The sequence below is a fragment of the Ornithorhynchus anatinus genome, chromosome 3, assembly GCF_004115215.2.
Source record: "Ornithorhynchus anatinus isolate Pmale09 chromosome 3, mOrnAna1.pri.v4, whole genome shotgun sequence".
NCBI lineage: Eukaryota > Metazoa > Chordata > Mammalia > Monotremata > Ornithorhynchidae > Ornithorhynchus > Ornithorhynchus anatinus.
The window spans coordinates 13,124,979-13,147,128 of NC_041730.1; the positions used below are offsets into that span (position 1 = coordinate 13,124,979).

Consider the following 22,150-nt stretch of genomic DNA (forward strand, 5'->3'; position numbering starts at 1 on the left):
ATTTATAGGACAGGTTTTTCTTCATAGAGTTGCTTTGAATAATAATCAGGGCTTTTATTTATAATATGCTGATATTATCTCTTCCAAATGGATATTTCCTTGATCTTCCACTGTTTTCTAATAAGATCAGAGTCTGCCAGGAACTATTGGCTGAATGTAGAAGCTGACCTTCCCTACAGCTAATGTAATTAAGTTAGTTCTAATTAAGATCCTTCGATTACAAGCTTCCACTAGCCCACTCCAAGAAGAAAATCCCCCATTGATATGAATCACAATCCAAGCTGAAGGCACCCAAAAAAGGTTATCCATTCATCTTCACAGAGTCTCAGGTAAAGCAGACACTGAGAACTTGAACATACATTGCCCCTAAAAGGCCCAAAACCTACCTTTGCAGGTTTTCCCATCCAACTGAAGGGTGAATCCCACAGGACAGCTACAGTGAACACCAGTAGAGGTGTCTTTACAGGTGCGATCGCAGCCCCCATTGTTTACAGCACATGTTTCTAGCATGGACACAAAAAGGGTTCTTTACTTTCTGAAACACAATGAAGCAACTGGACTCTGTTACATAAAATTCTTGCACGCCCCTCACAGCGTGCTGCATCTCTCTCCGCTTGCTGCACTAAATAGAATCACGACCAGCGCAGACAAGAGAGTGCAAGTGATAATGCCTAAACCACTATCTCTATACTGAATTCCTTCATGCAGGTTCTCAGTACTGAAGTCTCAGAATCAAATATTTTCCATTGTTTTTGGCGGGAGGAGTCAGTATTCTCCACAACTCTCGTCAAATGGGCTTCTGTTCCTTCTTATGGCTGCGCTGTGTCTGAAGTGCTCAGAAAAAGGAGAAAAAGATGGTGGGGGAACAGGACTTCACATATTCAGACACTATTGAGGATTTTTGTGTTGGGTTTTGTTTGTTTTTAGTTTTTTGCATATAAGGTCCTTGAGGACAAGGACCATGACTACTAACTCTACTGAACTCTCCCAAACTCTGAGTCTCCCTTACTCTCACACACAAAGCTATTTTAAAATTAAATTAGGTTCTGGGTTCCAAACTTTTCACCAAAAAGTCTATGATTAAGTTCCAAGAATACTGAAATGTGAATAAACTCCAGTCTAAGAGAAATGATGGGCAACCCAAGGACTCTTCATTTAGTTCTACGTATAAATAAGTCACATTTGAGAGATGTTCCACAGCTAAGAATTCAGGCAGGTACAACCTCTTTACAAGTAAGACCTGACTATTACTTTTGAATCCTTCCATTTGGAGCACCTTATCCCTCTTCCCTTGAAGCAAACTTATGACTCAATTGGTTCCCGAAATATTGTACTCTTCCAAGTGCTCGGTACAGTACTTTGCACATGGTAAGTGCCCAATCAATACGACTGGATGATTGAATGTCTTAAATTAAAAGTTGTAAATTAGAATCAATTTTCCCAGAGGAACATGGTTACAAATGGGAGATTGCTCTTGTACTAAAACAGAATAACCTACCTGTACTAAAGTTAACCCAGATTGTGTATTCATTTATAAATAGTAATATACCTTTATTAATGTACTTATATTGTCAAAGAGTTTCCTCAATGTTAATGGAATTTTATTTCATTAGAAGTGAAATGGATTTGTTGACTCTTCCTTGTGACTCCATCTGGCTATCAAGGAACTTTTCCCTACACCCTTCTTCACGCCCCAACCTCTCACTCAACCAATCAGTAGTATTTACTATGCACTTATTGTGAGATGAGCAGGTACTAAATGCTTAGGATAGAACAATACAGTCCCTGCTCAGTTCCCCACTCTCTTTCAAATTTTCTCCTCCTTCCTCCTCCCCAAAATCGGGGCTTTTAAAATGAATTCCCCATTTCTCCCCGGCTTCTGTGCGTATCTCCCCGCATTACCTTCCTTGCCCAAAATCAGTGCTTTAAAGGAGGCTGGTGTGTGAATTTCAAAATCTTGTGTCGTTCATCTTAACTCAAAATACCTTAACTGGGGAATTACCAGGATCTATTATTTCTCATCTTTTTACCCACATCTGCACCATGCTTCTGTATTGTCAACCCTGCCTTGGCTAGGAACCTGGCCTCCCCTCTCAAACTCCAATAAAACAGCTACTAGTATCACCAGCTCCTTACAGTCAATGCAAAATGATTAGGTAGGAAAGTGAATTCTCCTCTGCTGAATCACAACAAAACGTAATACATTTTGCATAACTAGCCAGTAAAAAAATAGGTGACTAGTTTTTTACACAATTTTTTTGCTCCTTTAGAGGACTTCATGCCTGAAAAGTGCTTCATGAATGTTCAGGAATAATAATACACTAAAGTAAAATCATATGGCTATCTTTATTTATATAATACTTGATCTTTGAAAGAGAGAAATAATGGATTAGGAGAAAGGAAAGGAGTAGAGATAACTGCTTTTCTACCCAGCGCTTAGAACAGTGCTCAGCATATAGTAAGCGCTTAACAAATACCATAGTTATTATTCTATCCTCCTTTTATTTACTAGCTTGGAAAGATTAGTTGAAAATAGCACTCAATGGCTTTAAAGGAGATAAGTGTAAGAACAATTAAAATCCTGTACTTTTTAGGCAAATCACAGTCTGAGTCCCCACAAAGGCAACCAAAAAGGAATCCATGGATATATCCTGAATGCATCAAATATAATAAGCAATTGCTGAAACGCAGTTCACAAAGAGTGAATATCCAAGTTCTAACTTCCATTTCTTTGTGAATCATTGCAGGTAAAGGGAGGCAAATCTCAACTGTATTTTTATATCACTCTTCGTGTTGGCATCACTATTATTATTGTTTGTTAAAATGATAATAAATGCTGATTGAACTCCAATGATATAATTGGAGATGCCCAGAACATAAACACTGTGTGATCCTGGACCGATCATGATGATTTAGAGACAAAAGAGCCACGAGACAGGGTTTTCATTAACAGGTCTGGCCAAAAAGAACTTGTGCCATATAGAAAACATTAGGAGGTTGCCTCCCTCACCCATAAGTAATCGCCGTTTCACTCGTTTATCAAGGTCAACTGCTACTGTCGAGTTGTTCTCCGGGAGCCCCAGCACAGCCTCCTCTCTGTCTACAAAAGAAACAGAACAAGAGACTGTCCCACAGACTGAATGAAAGGATTTGTCTGAGCTGCTTTAAATATCGGGCAAATTGGCCATTTGCCCAGGGTCCACCCTGGGTAAATGAAGACACATAGCAGCCCTCTTGTTCCTACCTGTGTTTTGCCACTTTTCCAGCCTAAGAATTGCCTTGTGGAAGTCCATTTACACCTTTAACTGGCTCTGAAGGTTGTTTGTCTCCTCTGCAATCTAACCGAAAGGTTTCTCTTATAACCTTGATAAGATAACTTTTAATGATATTGAAGATGCAATATACCAACTCCAGAAATGTTAGAAAATGTATGGGCCCGAAATATAGTCTACATTCCAGGACAATAGGGCCATAAGTCTCTAAACATCAGGGAACGTGTCGATCAATTCTGTCACATTATGCTCTCCCACGTGCTTAGTACAGTGCTCTGCACATAGTAAGCACTCAATAAATACAATTGACTGATTGATTAATGGATAGTGGCACCAAGCAGCTTGAGAAGCAGCGTGGCCGAATGGATACAACACGGGTCTGGGAGTCAGAAGGACCTGAGTTCTAATCCCGGATCTGCCAATTCCTTGCTATGTGACATTGGACAAGTCACTTAGCTTCTGTGTGCCTCTGTATCCTCAATTGTAAAATGAAGGTAGCTGTTCTCCCTCCAACTTAGACTGTAAGTTCCATGTGGGACAGGGACTGTCTGACCTAATTAATTTGTGTTTGATACATAGTAAGCACTGAACAAATACCAAAAAGCAACCTGGGCACCTGTCTTCCCTTTTCCTCCTGAGTAAAATGCAAAATATCTGGCTTTTGGACACATTTCTAGCCTATCTAATTGATCATGTGTCACAAAGAGAAAGGTTTCAAACTTTTCTGCACACTTCTAGAGGATAAAATTGATTGCGTGTTGCAAAGAGAAAGGTTAAAACCTTTCACAGGTCACCTCTCTCTTCTGGTTCTTTCTCTCCTGTACCAAAGTTCACCAAATTTCTACTGACCCAAGCAGGCTTTCCCATCCGGGTGCACCTTGTACTTTGGGTGACAACCACACTCGGGCCCATTAACCGTATCATCACATTTGTGCTGGCACCCGCCATTTCCATGGTTGCATGTCACTGGAAGAAAAACAAACAAACATGGAATAAGTGAGTCATAAGGATTTTCTCAGCCTATGGCCGAGAGGCCTCTCCGTCAGAGGTCTCCTACCAGAGAAAGCAGCATGGCTCAGTGGAAAGAGCCCGGGCTTGGGAGTCAGAGGTCATGGGTTTGAATCCCAACTCTGCCACTTGTCAGCTGTGTGACTGTGGACAAGTGACTTCACTTCTCTGTGACTCAGTTCCCTTATCTGTAAAATGGGGATGAAGACTGTGAGCCTCACGTAGGACAACCTGATTCCCCTGTATCTACCCCAGCGCTTAGAACAGTGCTCGGCACATAGTAAGCGCTTAACAAATACCAACATTATTATTATTACCAGTATCTAGGGTTCACATGGTCAACTCCTACTTTTCTCTCCTTTGCCAGGGAGGACCTGTGGAGATAGATAGAACGACCCAAGGTAGAGAATGGAAAACAAGGGCACTAACACCCAGCCGCAATGGTCACCTGGACCCAAAGTCAACGGGCAGTCCTATTCTGTACCAAAAACTTAACCAAGTGTGTTTTGTTCTACATTTAACGGGACTTTACTCCCTGGATGTACCCAGGATACTTTGCATATCTTCAAATGTATTATGCAGCTTCAGGGAGAATGATCCTTTATCACCTTTCTAAGCTTAGTGATTTCTCCCATCACATAATAAAGTCCTTTAAATTGTAATCTTTTCTTCTAAATAATTTAAGGTACTACAACCCAACAGGCTTTGTTTTAAAGATAGAGTGACAGAGAGGGACTACGAAATACTGGTATTCATTGTCGTATTCCTGAGATGCAACATGGCCTAATGGAAAGAGTACTGGGCTGAGAGTCAGAGGACCTGAGTTTTAATCCTGGCTCCACCACTTGTTTGCTGCATGACTTTGGGCAGGTCACCTAACTTCTCTGTGTCTCAGTTTCCTCATCTGTAAAATGGGGATTAAATCCTACTCCTTCTGACTGAGACTGTGAGTCCTGTGTGGGACACAGTATATGTTCAACCTGATTATTCTGAATCTACTACAGTCCTTAGAAGAGTACATGGCACATAATATTATCATTAAGTCATCTCTGATTCATAGCGACTCTATGGATATACTTTCTCTAGAATGTCCTGTCCTCTGCCATAATCCACAACCTTTCTAATGGCTCTTCTGTTATCCTTGTTATGGTCTCTATCCAGCTAGCTGCTGGTCTGCCTCTTCTTCCCTTTCCCTGGACTTTTCCTAACATTAGTGTCTTAACACATAATATTCATTTTACAAATACCACACTTTGCAAATATGAAATAATAATAATGGTATTTGTTAAGTGTTTACTATGTGCCAAGCACTGTTCTAAGCGCTGGGATAGATACAAGGTAATCAGGTTGGCCCATGTGGGGCTCAAAGTCTTAATCCCCATTTTACAGATGAGATAACCACAGAGAAGTTAAGCAGCTTGCCCAAGGTCAGAAATGGTGGAGCTGGGATTAGAACACACCCTCTGGCTCCCAAGCCCATGCTCTTTCCACTGAGCCATGCTGCACACACTTCCCAAAATCAAGGGCTTGTGCCTGACCTAATTATCTTCTATCTGCTCCAGCATCTAATAGAGCATGCCACTCCTTAAGTGTTTAACAAATATGATAATTATTATTATTATTGTTTCCTACTGACCTAGAACCACAACGGTCTGTAAACCATCATGGCAGTCAAGGAGTATGAGAGGTCACATGGCGTAGTGGGAAGAGCACGGGCCTGGTGTCAGAAGGACATGGGTTCTAATCCCAGCTCCACCATTTGCCTGCTCTGTGACCTTGGGTAAGTCACTTCCCTGGGCCTCAGTTCCCTCATCTGTAAAATGGAGTTTGATACTGTGAGCCCCAGGTGAGACAGGGACTGTGTCCAACCTGATTTAATTATATCCACCCCAGCACTTAGTACAGTGCCTAGCACATAGTCAGAATTTAAAAAAATACCTTTCTTCTTATTATTTAAAATCCAGTGAGTCTGTAGCACCAACCAGATGGCGAAAATAGTCCATTTTCCTCTACCAGTGAAACCCTGCATGCACTGCAGCGCTAAAACAATCTTCAAGGCACAGAGTTAAATAATTTCTCCTACTAGAGCAAGATATTATTTTAGCTCCTCGCCCCCTAGACTGTGAGCAGGGAATGTGGTTCTCTATTGCTTTAATGAACTCTCCAAAGAGCTTAGTGCAGTGCTCCGCACACGGGAAGTGCTTAATAATTACGATTGAATGAATGAGTGAGCTACTCTCAGATTGGAAGGAAAGAAAAGAAAAACTATCTTCAATCAGATGATCATTGAAGGATCGTCTCACTGTGCATTAGAAATTGTTGGTCCGTTCTCTCCTTTACAGATGTTCTTGAAACTAGGATTTAACACCACTATGCCAGTCAACTTTTCATGTTCCCAGGCCCTGTGTAGGATAGGGACTCTGTCCAGTCAATCATCTTTATTGAGCACTTACTGTGTGCAGAATACTGTACTAAGCACTTGGAAGAGTGCAATATAACAATAAACAGACACGTTCCCTGTCCACGATGAGCAGCCTAGAGGTCTAAGTAGAAGAGAGCACCAGTAACTAATCTCCATTTAACGAATGAGGAAATTGAAACCCAGAGAAGGTGTCTTGCCCCAGGTCACACAGCAGGCAGGTGGTGGAGCTGGGGTTAGAACCCAGGTCCTCTGACTCCCAGGCCCATGCTCTGTCCACTGGGCTACACTTCTTCACACCCAATTCTCATTCAAAACTAAAAAGAGGCACAACCTACATACCCCTCCTCACTCGGATGCTATATTTGGTCAAAGAGGTGGCAGATTTTGCAAACTTCAGGTCAGTTTCATTAAGCATTTTGAAACAAAACCTTGCTCTGATGAGATTAAATCCTAAATAAAATGGTAGTAATGTTGTTACTATTATGAGTATTAACATAAGCCTGTGGCTCATGCAGATGAAGAAGTTTTAATCACACTTGTTCCTCTCAGACTGTTTCACTTCCATTTGAATGCAAGCTCCTTAAAGGTAGGCTCTTTCGCTTTAACTTCTAGAGAAGCAGTGTGCCCAACAGAAAAAGCACAAGCCTGGGAGTCAGGGGAACAAGGTTCTAATTCTGGCTCCGCCATTGGCCTGCTGTGTGACTTTGGGCAAGTCACCTAACCTCTCAGTGCTTCAATTTCTTCATCTGCAAATTGGGATCAAATACCTTATCTTTCCCTTTAGACTACAAGCCTCAGGCGGGATAGGGGCTGTGTCTGACCTGATTATATTGTATCTACCCCAGGACTTGGTACATAACAAGTGCTTAAGAAATATGACACATTATTATTATATTTGTTTGATGCTCAGAATTAATTAAGAACAGAATAAGCAGGCAATCAGTATGTTTGTTAAGTATGATTAGGAAAGGTCCATTTAGCCTTTGTACGGAAAATCAATGGGCTCTTTAATATCAAAGAGCTGAGAAGAAGTGTGGGCTAGAGGAAAGAGCACAGGCCTGGAGTCACAGGACAGGGCTTCTAATTATGCCTCTGCCAATTGCTTGCTGGGTGACCTTGGACAAGTCACTTAACTTCTCTGTGCCTCAGTTCCCCATTCTCCCTCCTACTTGAACTGGGAGCCCCGTGTGGGACAGGGCTAATTAACTTGTACCTACCCTAACACTTAGAACAGGGTTTGACATATATTAAGTGCTTAGCAAATACCATAAAAAAAGAGCTGACTTGATCTTCTTTTCATTCCTTTACCTCCTTAACTTCATTCTAAATCCCAGAAAGCTGCAGTTTGCTTACTGTCACTTGATCTGAGCCAAAGATCTGTAGCCAGAATTAGAATGACATATATTATAGCATGGCAGCAGTATCAAATTCAAATATTCTTCCCCTCCACCTCTGAAAACTACTGGCATAATCATTTGGATCAATAAGTGCGAGTTACCAATCACTCTACATTCTTATGTGCTTAGACCACATAATTTCACTCTCCAGCATTATCATTTCTTGCTTCTTTTCTCTCCTTTATGCACCTTTATTTTCTATTTTTCTCCCTCTCATTCACACAGGGTACACCCTGTTGCTATTAAACCCCATTTCATACATCCCTGTTGGGAGGGCACTTTTCTAAAGTAACCAAGCAACAGTTTGAGTTTCCTTACCTACGATTTAGCTTCCAAATTGTCGACTTCTCAGGTGATCCTTGGGGCATTTTACATTGATATTTATGACACCGCTGAGCCACTTGGTGCTCCTATTCCATATAATACCAAACAACTAGAGTAAAGATAATGTGCAGAGCTCAGCTGAAATAAAACCGAATGCTCTGGCCGGTTCAGGAAGAAAAAAGAAAGGAGGGAAATGATCATCTCGAGCGAATGATCCCCTGGAAGGGAGCAAATGCTCATTCAGTGGAGTCCAGTACTTACAGATGCAGTCCTTCTGGTTCTTGGCCAGTTGGAAGCCAGGTCTACAATCACAGGCTACTCCTCCCTTTGGAGTTTTCCTGCAGATGTGGCTACAACTATGATCTCCATTCATGCAGCTCAAACCCTCTGCAAAAAGCAGAAACAAATTGACACAATAAACCTTTGCTTTGAGGTCCAGAAATAGCAACAACACTGTTTGGGATTGGAGGGATTTCGGTACGTAGCCATAACTTTTTCAAAAAAAAAAATTAATGCCTGTTTCCCGCTCTAGATTGTAAGCTCCTTCTGGGCAGGGAACATGTCTACCAACTCTGTTGTATTCTACTCTCCCAAGCACTTAGTACAGCGTTCTGCACAAAGTAAGCATTCAACAAATACTTACTTGATTGATTGAATGCTCCTTCCCTCTGCTCCCCTTCCCCTCCCCATTCCCCCGACTCCCTCCTTCTGCTCTTCCCCCTTCCCCTCCCACTGCACTTTTGCATATTTGTATATATTATTTATTACTCTATTTATTTTGTTAATGATGTGTATCTATGATTCTACTTATCTTGATGGTATTGACGCCTGACTACTGGTTTTGTTTTGTTGTCCGTCTTCCCCGTTTAGACTGTGAGCCCGTTGTTGGGCAGGGATTGTCTCTATCTGTTGCCGAACTGTACATTCCAAGCGCTTAGTACGGTGCTCTGCACATAGTAAGTGCTCAATAAATATGATTGAATGAATGGATGAATGAATTCTGCTTTTCTCCCTGGTCCAATTTGGTCCAAAACTCTAAAAATGACTTTACCTCCTTTACTCTGATCTTAATTCTACTTTTCAATTATTTTTCCCTGCCATGCTGTTGACAGTGAACTTGACTGGCATTCAGTGAGTCACTAACCAAAGAGAATTTCTCTAAGTAATAACTGTAGGCCAGAGGAGAAGAAAAATGATTTCTCTCATCATGGGCAGAAACTTGATAAATATCATACTGGAGCTAGAAATACACATAAATACAAGAAGCAGCAGGGCTGAGAGGAAAGTGCTGGGACCTGGGAATCAGAGGATCTGGGTTTTATTCCCAGATCCACCACTTAGTTTTTGTATGACCTTGGGCAAATCACTTGACTTCTCCATGTCTGAGTTTTTTTATCCATAAAATGCAGATGAAATACTGGTTTTCTCTGTTCCTTGAACTGTGTCCGACCTGATTATCTTGTATTTACCCCAGTTCTTAGTACAGTGCTTAGCTCATAGTAAGCCATTAACAAATGCTACAATTATTATTATCATCATCATCACCATTACCTCCATGATCTCACCTTTGGCCCCCTCCTCTTACCGATTCCCCTACACAGTGGAAACTGCTGGGATGAAGTGAACAGAATTCTGGCCATCTTTGACTGGATGATTGTGGGGAGGAACCTAAACACAGGTGAGCTCAGAGAAGAAGGCCAAAAGAAGGGAAAAAAGGGGAGTGGAAAAAGCAAAGGACGAGAGATAGGGCCTAAGCCCACAGTCTGAAGGCTCCAGCCTGCAAATCACCCTTCATCCCCTTTATGGGGAGTCACTGATGGCACTGAAGAATCTGGGGTATCCTTTTTTTGATTCTCCCCAACCATTTTGATTTAAACAAATAAGAAAATCCAGTGTGAGAAGGGAAAGTTTTTGTACTTCTGTCCCTTCCCAGTAACATTCATTACATTTCAGTTGGAAAATAAGACATCTGCCATGTAGTTCATCACAGTACAAGCAAGTTATGTAACCTAAGGGTGTCATAAGGACACATATTAAAAGATCTTGACATAAGTTTGTTGAATCCTACATAGTTGCTGTAGGTGTCAGCGGGTGGTCTCCTGCCCCCGACCCCCAAAACTTAACATCAATTGCTCCAGGGCCACTGTGTTCTCCTCCTTGATCCCCTTAAAAACTTGGCCCCACTTCTGAACCAAGGGATTTTTTTGACAAGAACCACATCAGAGGGAGATTGGTATTTTCATTTTTAAATGCCCAAATATAAAGATAGCTTGTGCCATACCTACAAGGGGGACAGACTAGCAGAAATTGGACAAGTGGCCACCTTACCCTTTCCCACCAATGGAGCCTTCCATCTTCCTCCCTAAATCTCCCCTCAACCAGACTCAATCAGTTTTTCGTTTTTAAAGATTCAGTGTTTTGTAAAGTTTCGATTTTTCAGAACATGTACCACGGAACCTAAGGTGGGCACTTTGTTACCTTGACCTGGGCAATATTTAACCCTCTGTGGTAGAATGTTTAGATTCCAACTGCTCAAACTAGCCTAACAGATGATTTTCAAAAATGACTAGACTCACAAAAATGTATATGACCCTCTACATATGCCCATACTCTTAGTCACCTTCTTCTCCTTATGCTTACTAATAATAATATTGATATTTGTTGAGCATTTACTATGTGCCAAGCACTGTTTGAAGCACTGGTCCTCAAAGCAACTAGACTAAGCGAGTACAATCTCAAAACCCTGAGTCTCTCCCAGCCCACCAGACATGGACCCCCTTGACAAACAAAGGGAAGTGAAAGGAAAGACATTTTAAATTTATTTTGGCCCTATGGACAGATTCTCATCAGAACCGCTGTCTTATGGATGATTTCCACTAGGTTCAATTTGATTTCTTTTGTACCTTTGAAAGGGTGGACTTGAGCATAGTTTCATTGATTAATACCAGTAGGAAAGGAGGAAGGCAGAGCAAACCAACTCAGCATCTCTCCAGCATCCTACCTCCTCGGAGACCACAACGAGACAAATGTCACACTACCTCTCCCCTCAGCAGAGCTTTCCAGCCCTAACTGTCATAAGTAAGTCTTGAGGGAGACCTTTCAGGTAAGAAACTAAGTCCATGTTCATAGCTGCAAAATAAACTGTGCTTTTAAAAAAATCCTAATTTCTACAAAATTGAACTTTTAGCTTCAGAGTACTGGAAAGTAAGTTGTTTATATACCTGAGTAAATGCAGTTCACCATCCTCAGAGGAACTGAAAATTTGCATTCTGAGAGGATCCAGAACAGCGTGACTGTGTACTGCGCCTCTCTATCCACTCCCATCGTGTTTTGATGAAACAGTTTTCTACCACCTAGCGCTAGCACCTATCTCTGGGCCTAAGTGAATGACAAGGGCTTAACGTAAGCATCTTTTATTCACAAGCAGGCCCAGCGGTTACTATGCCTCGCCATAGTTTTTAGGCACCTCATAAAACCATCTTATTTATCTCTGACAGTTACAACGACAGCTGTTCACACTCCAGCACTTGATCTGCTGGTTGTTGAAGGCTACCTCTCCCCGCGGCTGCAGTCAGTTAAGCAAAGAAAGACATTCGCCCTGGATTAGTGGAAAGCTCTTTTTGCATGGGCTAATGTATTTTCTGGAGAAGCACTTTAGTCACTGGCAATCCTTCAGGTTATTACCCAGTGCAAAAAGGCCTGTTTGTTGTAGTTGCTTAGGGAACAATTAGGACTAATGAAAACTGTGAAGCGGAGAGGCATCCTCAGTCCTGAAAAATATTCTAACTACCCAGTGAGAAAAAGGTCAAGACAAAACACAGGTTAATGTATCTTGACAAGTAATGTTTCCACAGCAATATAATACCAACAACATGTAAAATTACTTCCTTCTTTCTATGTTGTCCTCTTTAAACCTATATCACTGAAGGCTATCGCTAATTCCTTCACCTCTAAAACGTACAGACACAATGGAAACTTGGGGTGCCATCCCCAAAATTAACAATCAATAATCTTAAAAACAGGCTCAACAATCTCAAGAATAATTAGACCGTAGCCTCTGTTTTAGAGATTTCATCTACTCTAATGAATTTTAGAGGCCCAAAGATTATTTCAACCTAAGTTTTAGAAGTTTGACGACATCTGAAAGTTGTTAGAGTTTATCTATCTTGTGCGCTACAATCTGTTCAATGGATTAAAATCCAATAAGGACATGCTCATATCTGTGGAGGCTTTCCTGCACCCCTATCTCTTCCTAAAATTTGTTCTATGACTCTTCCAAGAGGTCTCCTAGAAGAACTTTCCTGCCCTCACTTTCCAGCTCAAAGAACTTTCTCCAGTTTTTCATTTTCTTCCCCGCCCAGTGCACTGGCTTCAGATCAGAGACTTTTTTTTCCCTCTGAGGATCCCTTCTGAGGACTTTTTCCTAAACCCTTTCCAATCCTTCCCCTGGGCAGAGCACTTCTTCTGGAAGCTTCCCTCCAGATGCTGACTGAAGCTGTAGGCAACATAGTTTCTTGATGGCTTAATAGGATCAATCGGTGCTTTTTATTGAACACCTACTATGAGCAAAGCACTGTACTAAGCCCTTGGGAGAGAACAACACAACAGAATTAATAGACACATTCCATGACCATAAATAGGAATACCATTTATGAAGCACATACTGGGAACAGAGCTCAATACTAAACCCTGGGAAAGGATATACGTGTAGGAATTGGACATGGCCCTTGCCCCTTGTGGGGCTCATAATCTAAAGGTCTTGGTGAATGAGAATTTATGTGTGTACATGAGGGGGTTTGTGAAGTTTATTTTTTATGGAGCTTTGAGGGACCAATCCAGAGGGAGAAAAAATTTTAGTTGCACCCTTGATGTTTAGTGAAGGAAACTCTTTTCTTTCTTTCATTCGACTATTTCCAGGAGAAGCAATAAAAATTCCCTAAAACTGATATTCACTTTAAAGGGAAAAAAAAGAAAAATGTTTATGCTATTATTAATCTATTTTTAAAATATTTACAAGGCAAATTGAAGGAAAGCATGGAGGAAAGCTAACATCATATTTCCAGTCTCTAACATCACCTCTGCCTTTTATTTGTGATCTTTGAAGGGTTTAACATGAAGACCAGAAAAATAATCATATAGGTATCATTGCTAACCTGTTTGTCCATTTTAGAGAAAATAAAAAAGGGCTGCAAACTGCTATAATCTGTTGGCTGATGTTTGATGTTAATTTGCCGAACACAATTATAGCAAACAACAACTAGAATTTCTAGATCAAAAATCTAATTCTTGGATTTGTACTTCAGTTCCTGAAAAATTACTTTTCAGAGGCTCTAAACATCTAAATTATAGAAATGTTTAAGAAATGAAGCTTTTAGAAAATAATCTCTTTAAACTCGCACTCTTATTATGTGGGATTTGTGGTCATTAGTTTAGAAAGATTTACCAGAGATGGAGATGAGAACAAAGTAAAATCGAACTGAGAGCACTCTGATGGATAATTTAAGGATTTGATAACAATGGAAAAATTATAGGCTTGTATCAAAGTGAAAAGGAAGATTAAATAATGTATCTACAGTACTTTACAAGTGATGTAAAAGACATTTGACTTTTTGGGAGTCAGGATCAATGCTGAGACTATTAAATCGATTTTTATATACTTATATACTTCACTCTAGAATCCAAGTTTTAGATCTTCCCTTCTATCAAAGGACTTTAACCAACAAAAGAATGGATGCTATGCTTCTTAGATTATTCTGCTCTACTGGCTTCTTGATTCCTTTCCCACAGTGAAAACTGCGTAGAAGTCTACCAAGACAATGATGCCTAGAGTCTTGCTGAACATACAAAAGAGGCCAAAGAACCCTAAAATCTACTAATTCACAGTCAGTCAAGAACCAAAGCAGCGTATAGATAAAAAATTAGCCTGATTAACTCCAATGTTTTCTGACATCTCTTGACTTAAACAGATTAATATGATCATTAAGTAAGAAGTGTTAAAAAGCAATAAAAGAATCAATCTTCCTAGCTTCTGTTTACACATTAATCTGAAGCAACTACTGAAGAAGAAACTGTTCAAACAGTTTTTTAATAAGTTCACTCAAATGGTTTACTAATTAGTCGGTAACAAATTGCTCCGTCTGTAATTGTTTCATTTTGCTATGAAGACGTAAAAATATACCTTCCGATAGGGCCACTTTCAAAATCCAAGAATATCCTTTAAATACTTGACAGAAAAGCTAAAAAATCCTCGTGGAGAAAGAAATAACTTTTTAAGGATCTGTAAACTAACACCTATTTTCCACAATTTCACAAATGGAGGCATATGATATTTTCACATCATGTTTTCAAAAGGAAAAGCTATGACTTTGCCCAGATTTCAATTATTTCTTTAGCCCCCATAGATATGCATTTAAAATAGATATTTTAGAGAGAGACAATGCAAAGGCAGGGCCATCACTAGGACAATTGAATGGACACACCTGAACCAGGCCCTGAGCTCTTTAGAGGCTTCCCGTAGTGACAGAAAAACTCAAAACAGTGGTGCGAAGGTGTAGGGCCTCACTATTCAGATGTGCCAAGCCTCTCTGGATATTTAATCTTACTTACACCTACAGGGTATAGAACCCACCCTTCCATCCTTCACCTCATGTACCACACCCTGCATTTCCTGGCTACTGTCCTGGCATATGGAACGGTTATTAAAAATCAAATAATCTTTTGGTTTTTAATTCTAGGACTTTATTTAGAGAGCAAGGATTTAAGTCTTTCAAACTGAGAGAAAAGGGGCAAACAGAGGAAATGAGCACTCATTCCAACCGGAAAAATGTTGTCTTAGGACAAGATTCCCCTTTCAGCAATCTAATGGTCTGAAAAGGATCCTCTGATCTTCAATGCAAGTTGTGACTCCCTCAACTCTTAATCATACTTGTTTGTTCTCTGAGAGGACCACCTTCATTTTAAGCACATAGGCCAAAGCTGATTGAAGTTTTCCAACTCTATTGCAAACTATCAATGTCAGAGTTTTGCTTTAGGTGCAGCTTGACCTGGAGGAAGACGGATACACTATTTCTACATTGTATCTACCCCAGAGCTTAGTACAGTGCCTGGCACATTGCAAGTGCTTAACAAATACCACAATTATTATTATTATTATTTTACACATAATCAGTATGACAGGTTTGATGTGTCCAGGACAGCATTGCTCTGTAGCTTAAAGAGATGACATTTGACATTTCCATCATAATCAATTATATTTTCAGGCATCCTAGATATAAATAGCTCAGGCCAGTTACAAGACGTGATCCTGGTTCCCAGCATACAAAGGGAAAGGGCGGATGACCTTGGGGAAGTCATTTCACTTCTCTGGACCTCAGCTGCCTCATCTGCAAAACGGGGATGGAGACCAGGAGCCCCACGTGGGACATGGACTGTGTCCAACCTAATTAGTTCACATCTTCCCCAGCATTTAAGTACAGTGCCTGGCATATAGTAAGCACTTAATAGATACTATAAAAAGGGGTACCTTCTGAATGATGAATGCAAGTATGCTGGTTGTCACTCAGGAAGAATCCCACTTGGCAGTGGCATTGGTAACTGCCCATGGTATTGACACACGTGTGCTGACAGTCACCATTGTTAAGCAGGCACTCATCCACATCTGAAAGAGAAAAGCGATGTTCACCAGCCTTATCAGTTTCAGCTTCTGCTCCCCATGTAACTCATTCTCTGAACAGTGCTTTGCACATAGTAAGCACTTAACAAATGCCATCATCATTATTATTATTATTATTAATAAACCTAAGAGACCAGGATGCATGATCAAATTCCAACTCAGTACTACTAATTCGTAATAATAATAACAATAATAATGGTACTTGTTAAGCCCTATGTGCTAAGTACTGTTCTAAGCACTAGGGTAGGCACAAGTTAATCAGGTTGAACATAGGCCCTGTCCCACATGGGGGCTCACACTCTTAATCCCCATTTTCCAGATGAGGGAACTGAGGCCCAGAGAAGGTAAGTGACTTGCCTAAGGTCACACAGCAGACATGTGGCAGAGTTGGGATTAGAACCAAACATCTTCTGACTCCCAGACCCATGCTGTATCCACTGAGTGACGCTGTTTATTGAGCACCCACGTGGTGTGGTGCCTTATATTAGATGTTTGGGAGAGATAGGATAATGAAAGACACAATTTCTGCCCAGAAGAAATACCACAAATACCTCAAAGAACTTGCACTCTAATAGGGGAGACGAATATTAAAATATTTGCAACTGGAGTAATCAAAATAAATAAACTAAGCAGACGTACATACATAAGTGCTAAGATGGGTATAAATAAGTGCTTACTATTACTCTATGAAAACAAGCAAAGGCTGACACTCAATTTGTACCTACCCCAGCAGTTAGAACAGTGCCTAGCATATAGTAAAGCGCTTAATAAATACCATAAAAAAATTCATCAATTCATTCTGAAAGTAGACCTCAAGTTGAAACAGATATATAAACACACTGCAGACTTTCCAATCAGGACAATAACTTGTACCGACCCACTTATTTCTACAGTAACATGAGTTTCCATTACACAGTTCTTTTAGAATGTGATAGAAAAGTAGGGGAACACAGCATTATAAGACTGTAGATTGGTGGTGAATTACTTATCTGCTTCCTTTATATTCAAAGTAGATACTACTAATGATGAAATTCACCTATGAGTGCAAGTGTGACTGGAAATAGCCACTGTGGACCCACAGAACTAGCCACACTGTGCACAGGAAAAGGTTGCCCCTTGTTATATTCCATGTTTGATATTTGCGAGGCTTGCTACTGTTTGGCTGAATTGTTATATTCATTCAATAGTATTTATTGAGCACTTACTATGTGCAGAGCACTGTACTAAGCGCTTGGGATGAACAAGTTGGCAACAGATAGTAATAATAACAGAGAAGCAGCATGACCTAGTGAAAAGAGCATAGGCCTGGGAGTCAGAGGACCTGCGATCTAATCCTGACTCTGCCACCTGCCTGCTGTGTGAACTTGGGCAAGTCATTTAATTTACCTGTGCCTTGGTTTCCTCATTTGTAAAATGGGGGATAAATCCCGGTTCTCCCTTCTACTTAGACTGTGAGCCCTACATGGGGCAGGGACTGTGTCCTACCAGGTCAACTTGTACCTATCCCAACATTTAGAACAGTGCCTGTTACAGAGTAAGTGCTTAACATAATAGAATTCTGTCACGATTGTTGTCTTAAGCAAATGAGAGGACATTATAGAAATCCTGTTATCATTGGTATTGCAAAGGGAGTCAGTTGCAAGTATAACAACCTCAACAAAAGCTTCCCCACAGAATTCAAATGAGAACAGAAAATATTGAAGGAATAATCAATCAGTCATTGGAGTTTATTGAGTGCTTATTGCCTGCAGAACACTATTCTGAGCACTTGGGAGAGTACACTATAATAAAGTTGGTAGCCGTGTTCCCTGTCTCTAGGGGTTTGCAGATTAAAAGGAGGAGTCAGACATTAAAATAAATAAATAAAATATGGATAGGTACATAAATGATGTGGAGCTGAGGAGGGAGTGAATATCAAGTGCTTAAAAGTGTACAGATTCAAGCACATAAATGATGTAGAGGGGAGGGAGAAAAGGGTGGAAAAAAGAGAGATTAGTCATGGAAGCCTTCCTGGAGAAGATATGATTTTATTAGGGCTTTGAAGATAGGGAGAGTGTTGGCCTGCAGGATATGAAGGGGAAAGGGGTCCCCTGCAGGAACAAGTGGCCAACGGTGAGAGAAATGAGATTGAGGCACAGAAACTAGAGTAGCATAAAGGAGCAAAGGTGGAGTGGGAGAGTAGTGAGGTTAGGAAGAAGGGAGAGCTGACTGAGTGCTTTAAAGTCAATGGTGAGAAGTTACTCTATGATGGGGAGACAGATGGGCAACGATTGGAGCATTGTGAGGAGGAGGGGGATGTGAGCAGAATGATTCATTAGAGAAAAATGGCAGAAAAAGGTTTGAGTGGACCAGGCTATAGAAAGAGAATCTATAATTCAGAGAAAAATAGCGTGGCCTAATTGAAAGAGCACGGACCTAGGAGACAGAAGATCTGGGATTTTATCCCAATTCCCCCATTTGACTGCTGGGTGACCTTGGACAAGTTAGTTAACTTCTTTGTGCCTCAGTTTTCTCCTCTGTAAAATGGGGATTAAATACCTGTTCTCTCTCCCCTTGAGACTGTGAGCTCCATGGGGGATAAGACCAGATTATCTTGAATCCCAGTGCTTAGTACAGTGTCAAGCACACAGTAAGAGCTTAATAAATGCTACGGTGATTATTAGAGGGGCTAGTGGAGTTGGCTCTTACCTCCTAGAGCAGACAGTATGCCAAAAACCACCAGCCCCCCACTACTCCCAGCAGCAGTGGCTGTGGTCACCCTACCCAAGGCAGGTTGGGAAGGGGTAGCCAAGGACTTGCCGGCCATGGTGCAATGAGGCATGATCCTAACTTAAGGCTGTGGAAAAGAGGAGAAAGAAGAGGCAAGGCTTGAGCCCTTAGGCTAATACAGGCAGATAAAGACACTTTCACTTTGACGAAGGAGTTCCTTCCCCAAAGCACCGAAAGTAGATCAGCATAAGAATCACTTTCTCTCCCACTCCTCTTCAAATCTGAAAAAAGGATCTAAGCTACCCCTCACTTTCCTGCAGCTCCAGTTTTGGGAAAAGGCAGGTTAAAAATAACCCTCTTTACTGAGAAATTGGGGTTACAGAGAAGGGGATGCTGCCCGGGTCCCGCTGCAGACCCTAGGGTGAGTTAGAAGAAGGTGATGATTAGAAGGAGAGGAGCAAGATGGGTAGGGAAGAAGGACGACAGTACACACTTGGAAAGCAGATAGGTGTATGGGACTGTCAGGGGTTGGACTCATTTCCCCAGCATTTAGTGATTTCTGCACACAGTAAGTACTTAATAAAAACTATTACTACTGCAAGGAGACAAGAGGGACAGGAAAAGTGGGGTAAAAAATAGAAATGGTGGGCAAAATTGAGGGGTAATATAGAAAAAGAAAAGTAGAGTGCAAGGAGAGAGGGGGAGAGAGAGGAGAAGAGAAACTTGGGACAGAGAAGATAAAGACCAAGAGTAAGGGGAGAAGCACAGGGACATATAGGAGAGGATGTTAAGTAAGAAAGGCCAGGGAAAAACTTTGAGGAGAACAGGGAAAATAGAGGCAGTGGCAGAAAGGGAGTTAAAGGCTCTAGGAAGAGGGAAACTGAACAGTAAGGAGAAGCAGTAAGAGAGGAAGGGGGAAATGATAGGGAAAGAAAACATTATAAATTGCCCCCAAATCAGGTAATTAACTAGTTGGACTCAAGAAGAGTAATCTGAATTACAGAGGTATATTTTAAAATACAGTTTTACTTCAGGTGTGTAAGTGTGTGGTGTCTATACAAGTCCATCTCTCCCTGGCTGAATCTTTAAATGTCTTCCCTAGGCAGGGAGCCAAGGGTCTCTACTAGTCCTAATATTTAGACCTTACCAGAAGCTTTACTAACCACAAATCAGACATTTCCTTCTTTGGATCAAAGCCATCCTTCTTTTGGTATCAGTAAGAAGACAAACGGAGGGGGCACAGGGAAAATATTGCTCTGAAATATCATGAAATTAGAATTAGAGGGGTTCAAATTAATAAGCCTTAACTGTGGAAAGATCATTTACTTTTTCTCCTGCCTTTTTTTATATCCCCATCTGGATCCACCTAGCCTCTCGGAGTAGGTTCATGCCAGGAGAGTTCACATTTAAATATCTGTTATCTGGTATTCAGACTTAAGATCTTATACTCATCTGTCCTCCCACTCCACCAGGCAGATGCATGACTAAACAGATGGGATTCATGCCATACCCTAAGGATCAGCAAACCTGGTCTTCTTGAAGCCAAAGGGTGAAGCAAATTCCAGAGGTTGAGCTTTCTGTGGAACACACCTTGTCCAGGTATTCCAAACTGAAGACCCAAAGTTTAAAGAGTCTGTGCTTCCTCGGCTGCTTTTCCAAATTCCAAGATAGTTTGGTTGGACTGATTTTATGTTCCCTATAGATCAGCTTTTCCTGTGACTTAATCCTGCACAGATGCTGAACCCGAATGTTAGAAAACACTACCTCCTTTCTTCGAGCCTCCAACTGGAAGATCATGAATTTGTGATTATTTCTCAAGCCAAGGTATGTGATGGAAGCAACAGGGGACATGTTTGTTTTCATATATGCACCTAGGTTACCTGAACTAAAAAAGCAAAAGACATGGAAAAATACAGGGCAGCGGCAATTAACACATGCGTGTGAAGATGCACACGTCACTAATTCACTGGATTAATATAACTATAACCTGGAGCCTACTCTAGCTCACCTCGATCCCCAAGTTCTTAATAAATTTGAAATGTATTTAATAAAAGTGAATTAATTGAATTTTCATTGTGGAACCACAATTATTCCCAGGTGCCACTGTTACCCAGTGGGGTTTGTGTAAAATCAGCCCATCAGTCCATCATGTTCATTGAGCAGTGATTGTATTAAGAACTTGGGAGAGTACAATATAGCAGAGTTGGTAGATTAATTGCCTACCCACAATAAATTCACAGTCTAGAGTGTGAAATAAATGAATTACAGACATATATGTAAGTACTGGGTGGCTAAGGGAGGGGTGAATAACGGGACAAATATAATTGCAAGGATGACGTAGAAGGGAGTGGGAGAAGAGGAAATGAGGACTTAGTCGGGGAAGGCCTCTTAGAGGAGATGTGCTTTCAATAACCCTTAGTCAGGGAAGGCTTTGAAGGTGGGGATACTGAACATCTGTCATATATGAAGAGGGAGGAAGTTCCAGGCAAGAGGTGGGATGTGAGTGAAGGGTTGGTGGCTAGAGGGACGAGACTGAGGTACAGTGGGTAGGTTGGCATTAGAGGAGTAAAGTGTATGAGTAGGAAATCTCTATGTAAGGTAAGAAGGGGCAAGGTGATTGAGTGCTTTAAAACCAATGGTAAAGAGTTTCTGCTTGGTGCAGAGGTGGATGGGCAACCACTGGAGGTTCTGGAGGAGTGGGGAAACAGAGACTGAACGTTTCTGTAGAAAAATGAACCACACAGCAGAGTGAAATATGGCCTGAAGCAGAGACAGGATAGGATAAGTGCTTAAATTAACAGGGTAGCAGTTTGGATGGAGAGGAAAGGATGGATTTTAACAATGTGGTGTGGGTTGAGCCAACAGGATTTGAGGACAGATTGAATATGCGAGTTGAATGAAAGAGATGAGTCGAGGATAACGCCAAGCAAGACAGGGAGGGATGGGAAAGTCAAAGGGGAGGCAAGGTTTAGGTAGGAATATGAGGAATTCTTTTGGGGACATGTTAAGATTGAGGTGACAGGAGGACATCCAAAGAGAAATGTCATGAGGGCAGGAGAAAATATGAGCTTTACTCTCCCCACCTTCAAAGCCTTATTAAAATCCAATCTCTTCCAAGAGACTTTCCCCAACTAAGCCCCCATTTCCCCTACTCCCTCTCTCTTCTAAATCATCCTTGCACTTAGATTGGTCCCTTTACCCTCAGGCCCCAGCACTTGCAAATATATCCATAGTTTTTTTTAATTTATATTACTGTTTTCCCCTCTAGACTATAAGCTGCTTGTGGGCAGGGAACACGACTACCAACTCTGTTGCATTGTACTTTCCCAAGCACGTAGTACAGTGC

General features: G+C 41.1%; 1 protein-coding gene across 2 annotated transcripts in view; it reads right to left on the bottom strand.

Moving 5' to 3' along the window:
- Window positions 1-22,150, bottom strand: part of SCUBE2 (signal peptide, CUB domain and EGF like domain containing 2) — a 70,801-nt gene that overhangs the window by 35,224 nt on the left and 13,427 nt on the right. For both annotated transcript variants that reach the window (XM_029061487.2, XM_029061486.2), the window contains exons 4-8: window positions 15,946-16,080; window positions 8,685-8,810; window positions 4,122-4,238; window positions 3,011-3,100; window positions 387-503 (exon numbers count right to left, since the gene is read on the bottom strand). In XM_029061487.2, coding sequence (XP_028917320.1) covers window positions 387-503; window positions 3,011-3,100; window positions 4,122-4,238; window positions 8,685-8,810; window positions 15,946-16,080 — 585 coding nt within the window. The remainder of the gene's footprint in view (window positions 1-386; window positions 504-3,010; window positions 3,101-4,121; window positions 4,239-8,684; window positions 8,811-15,945; window positions 16,081-22,150) is intronic.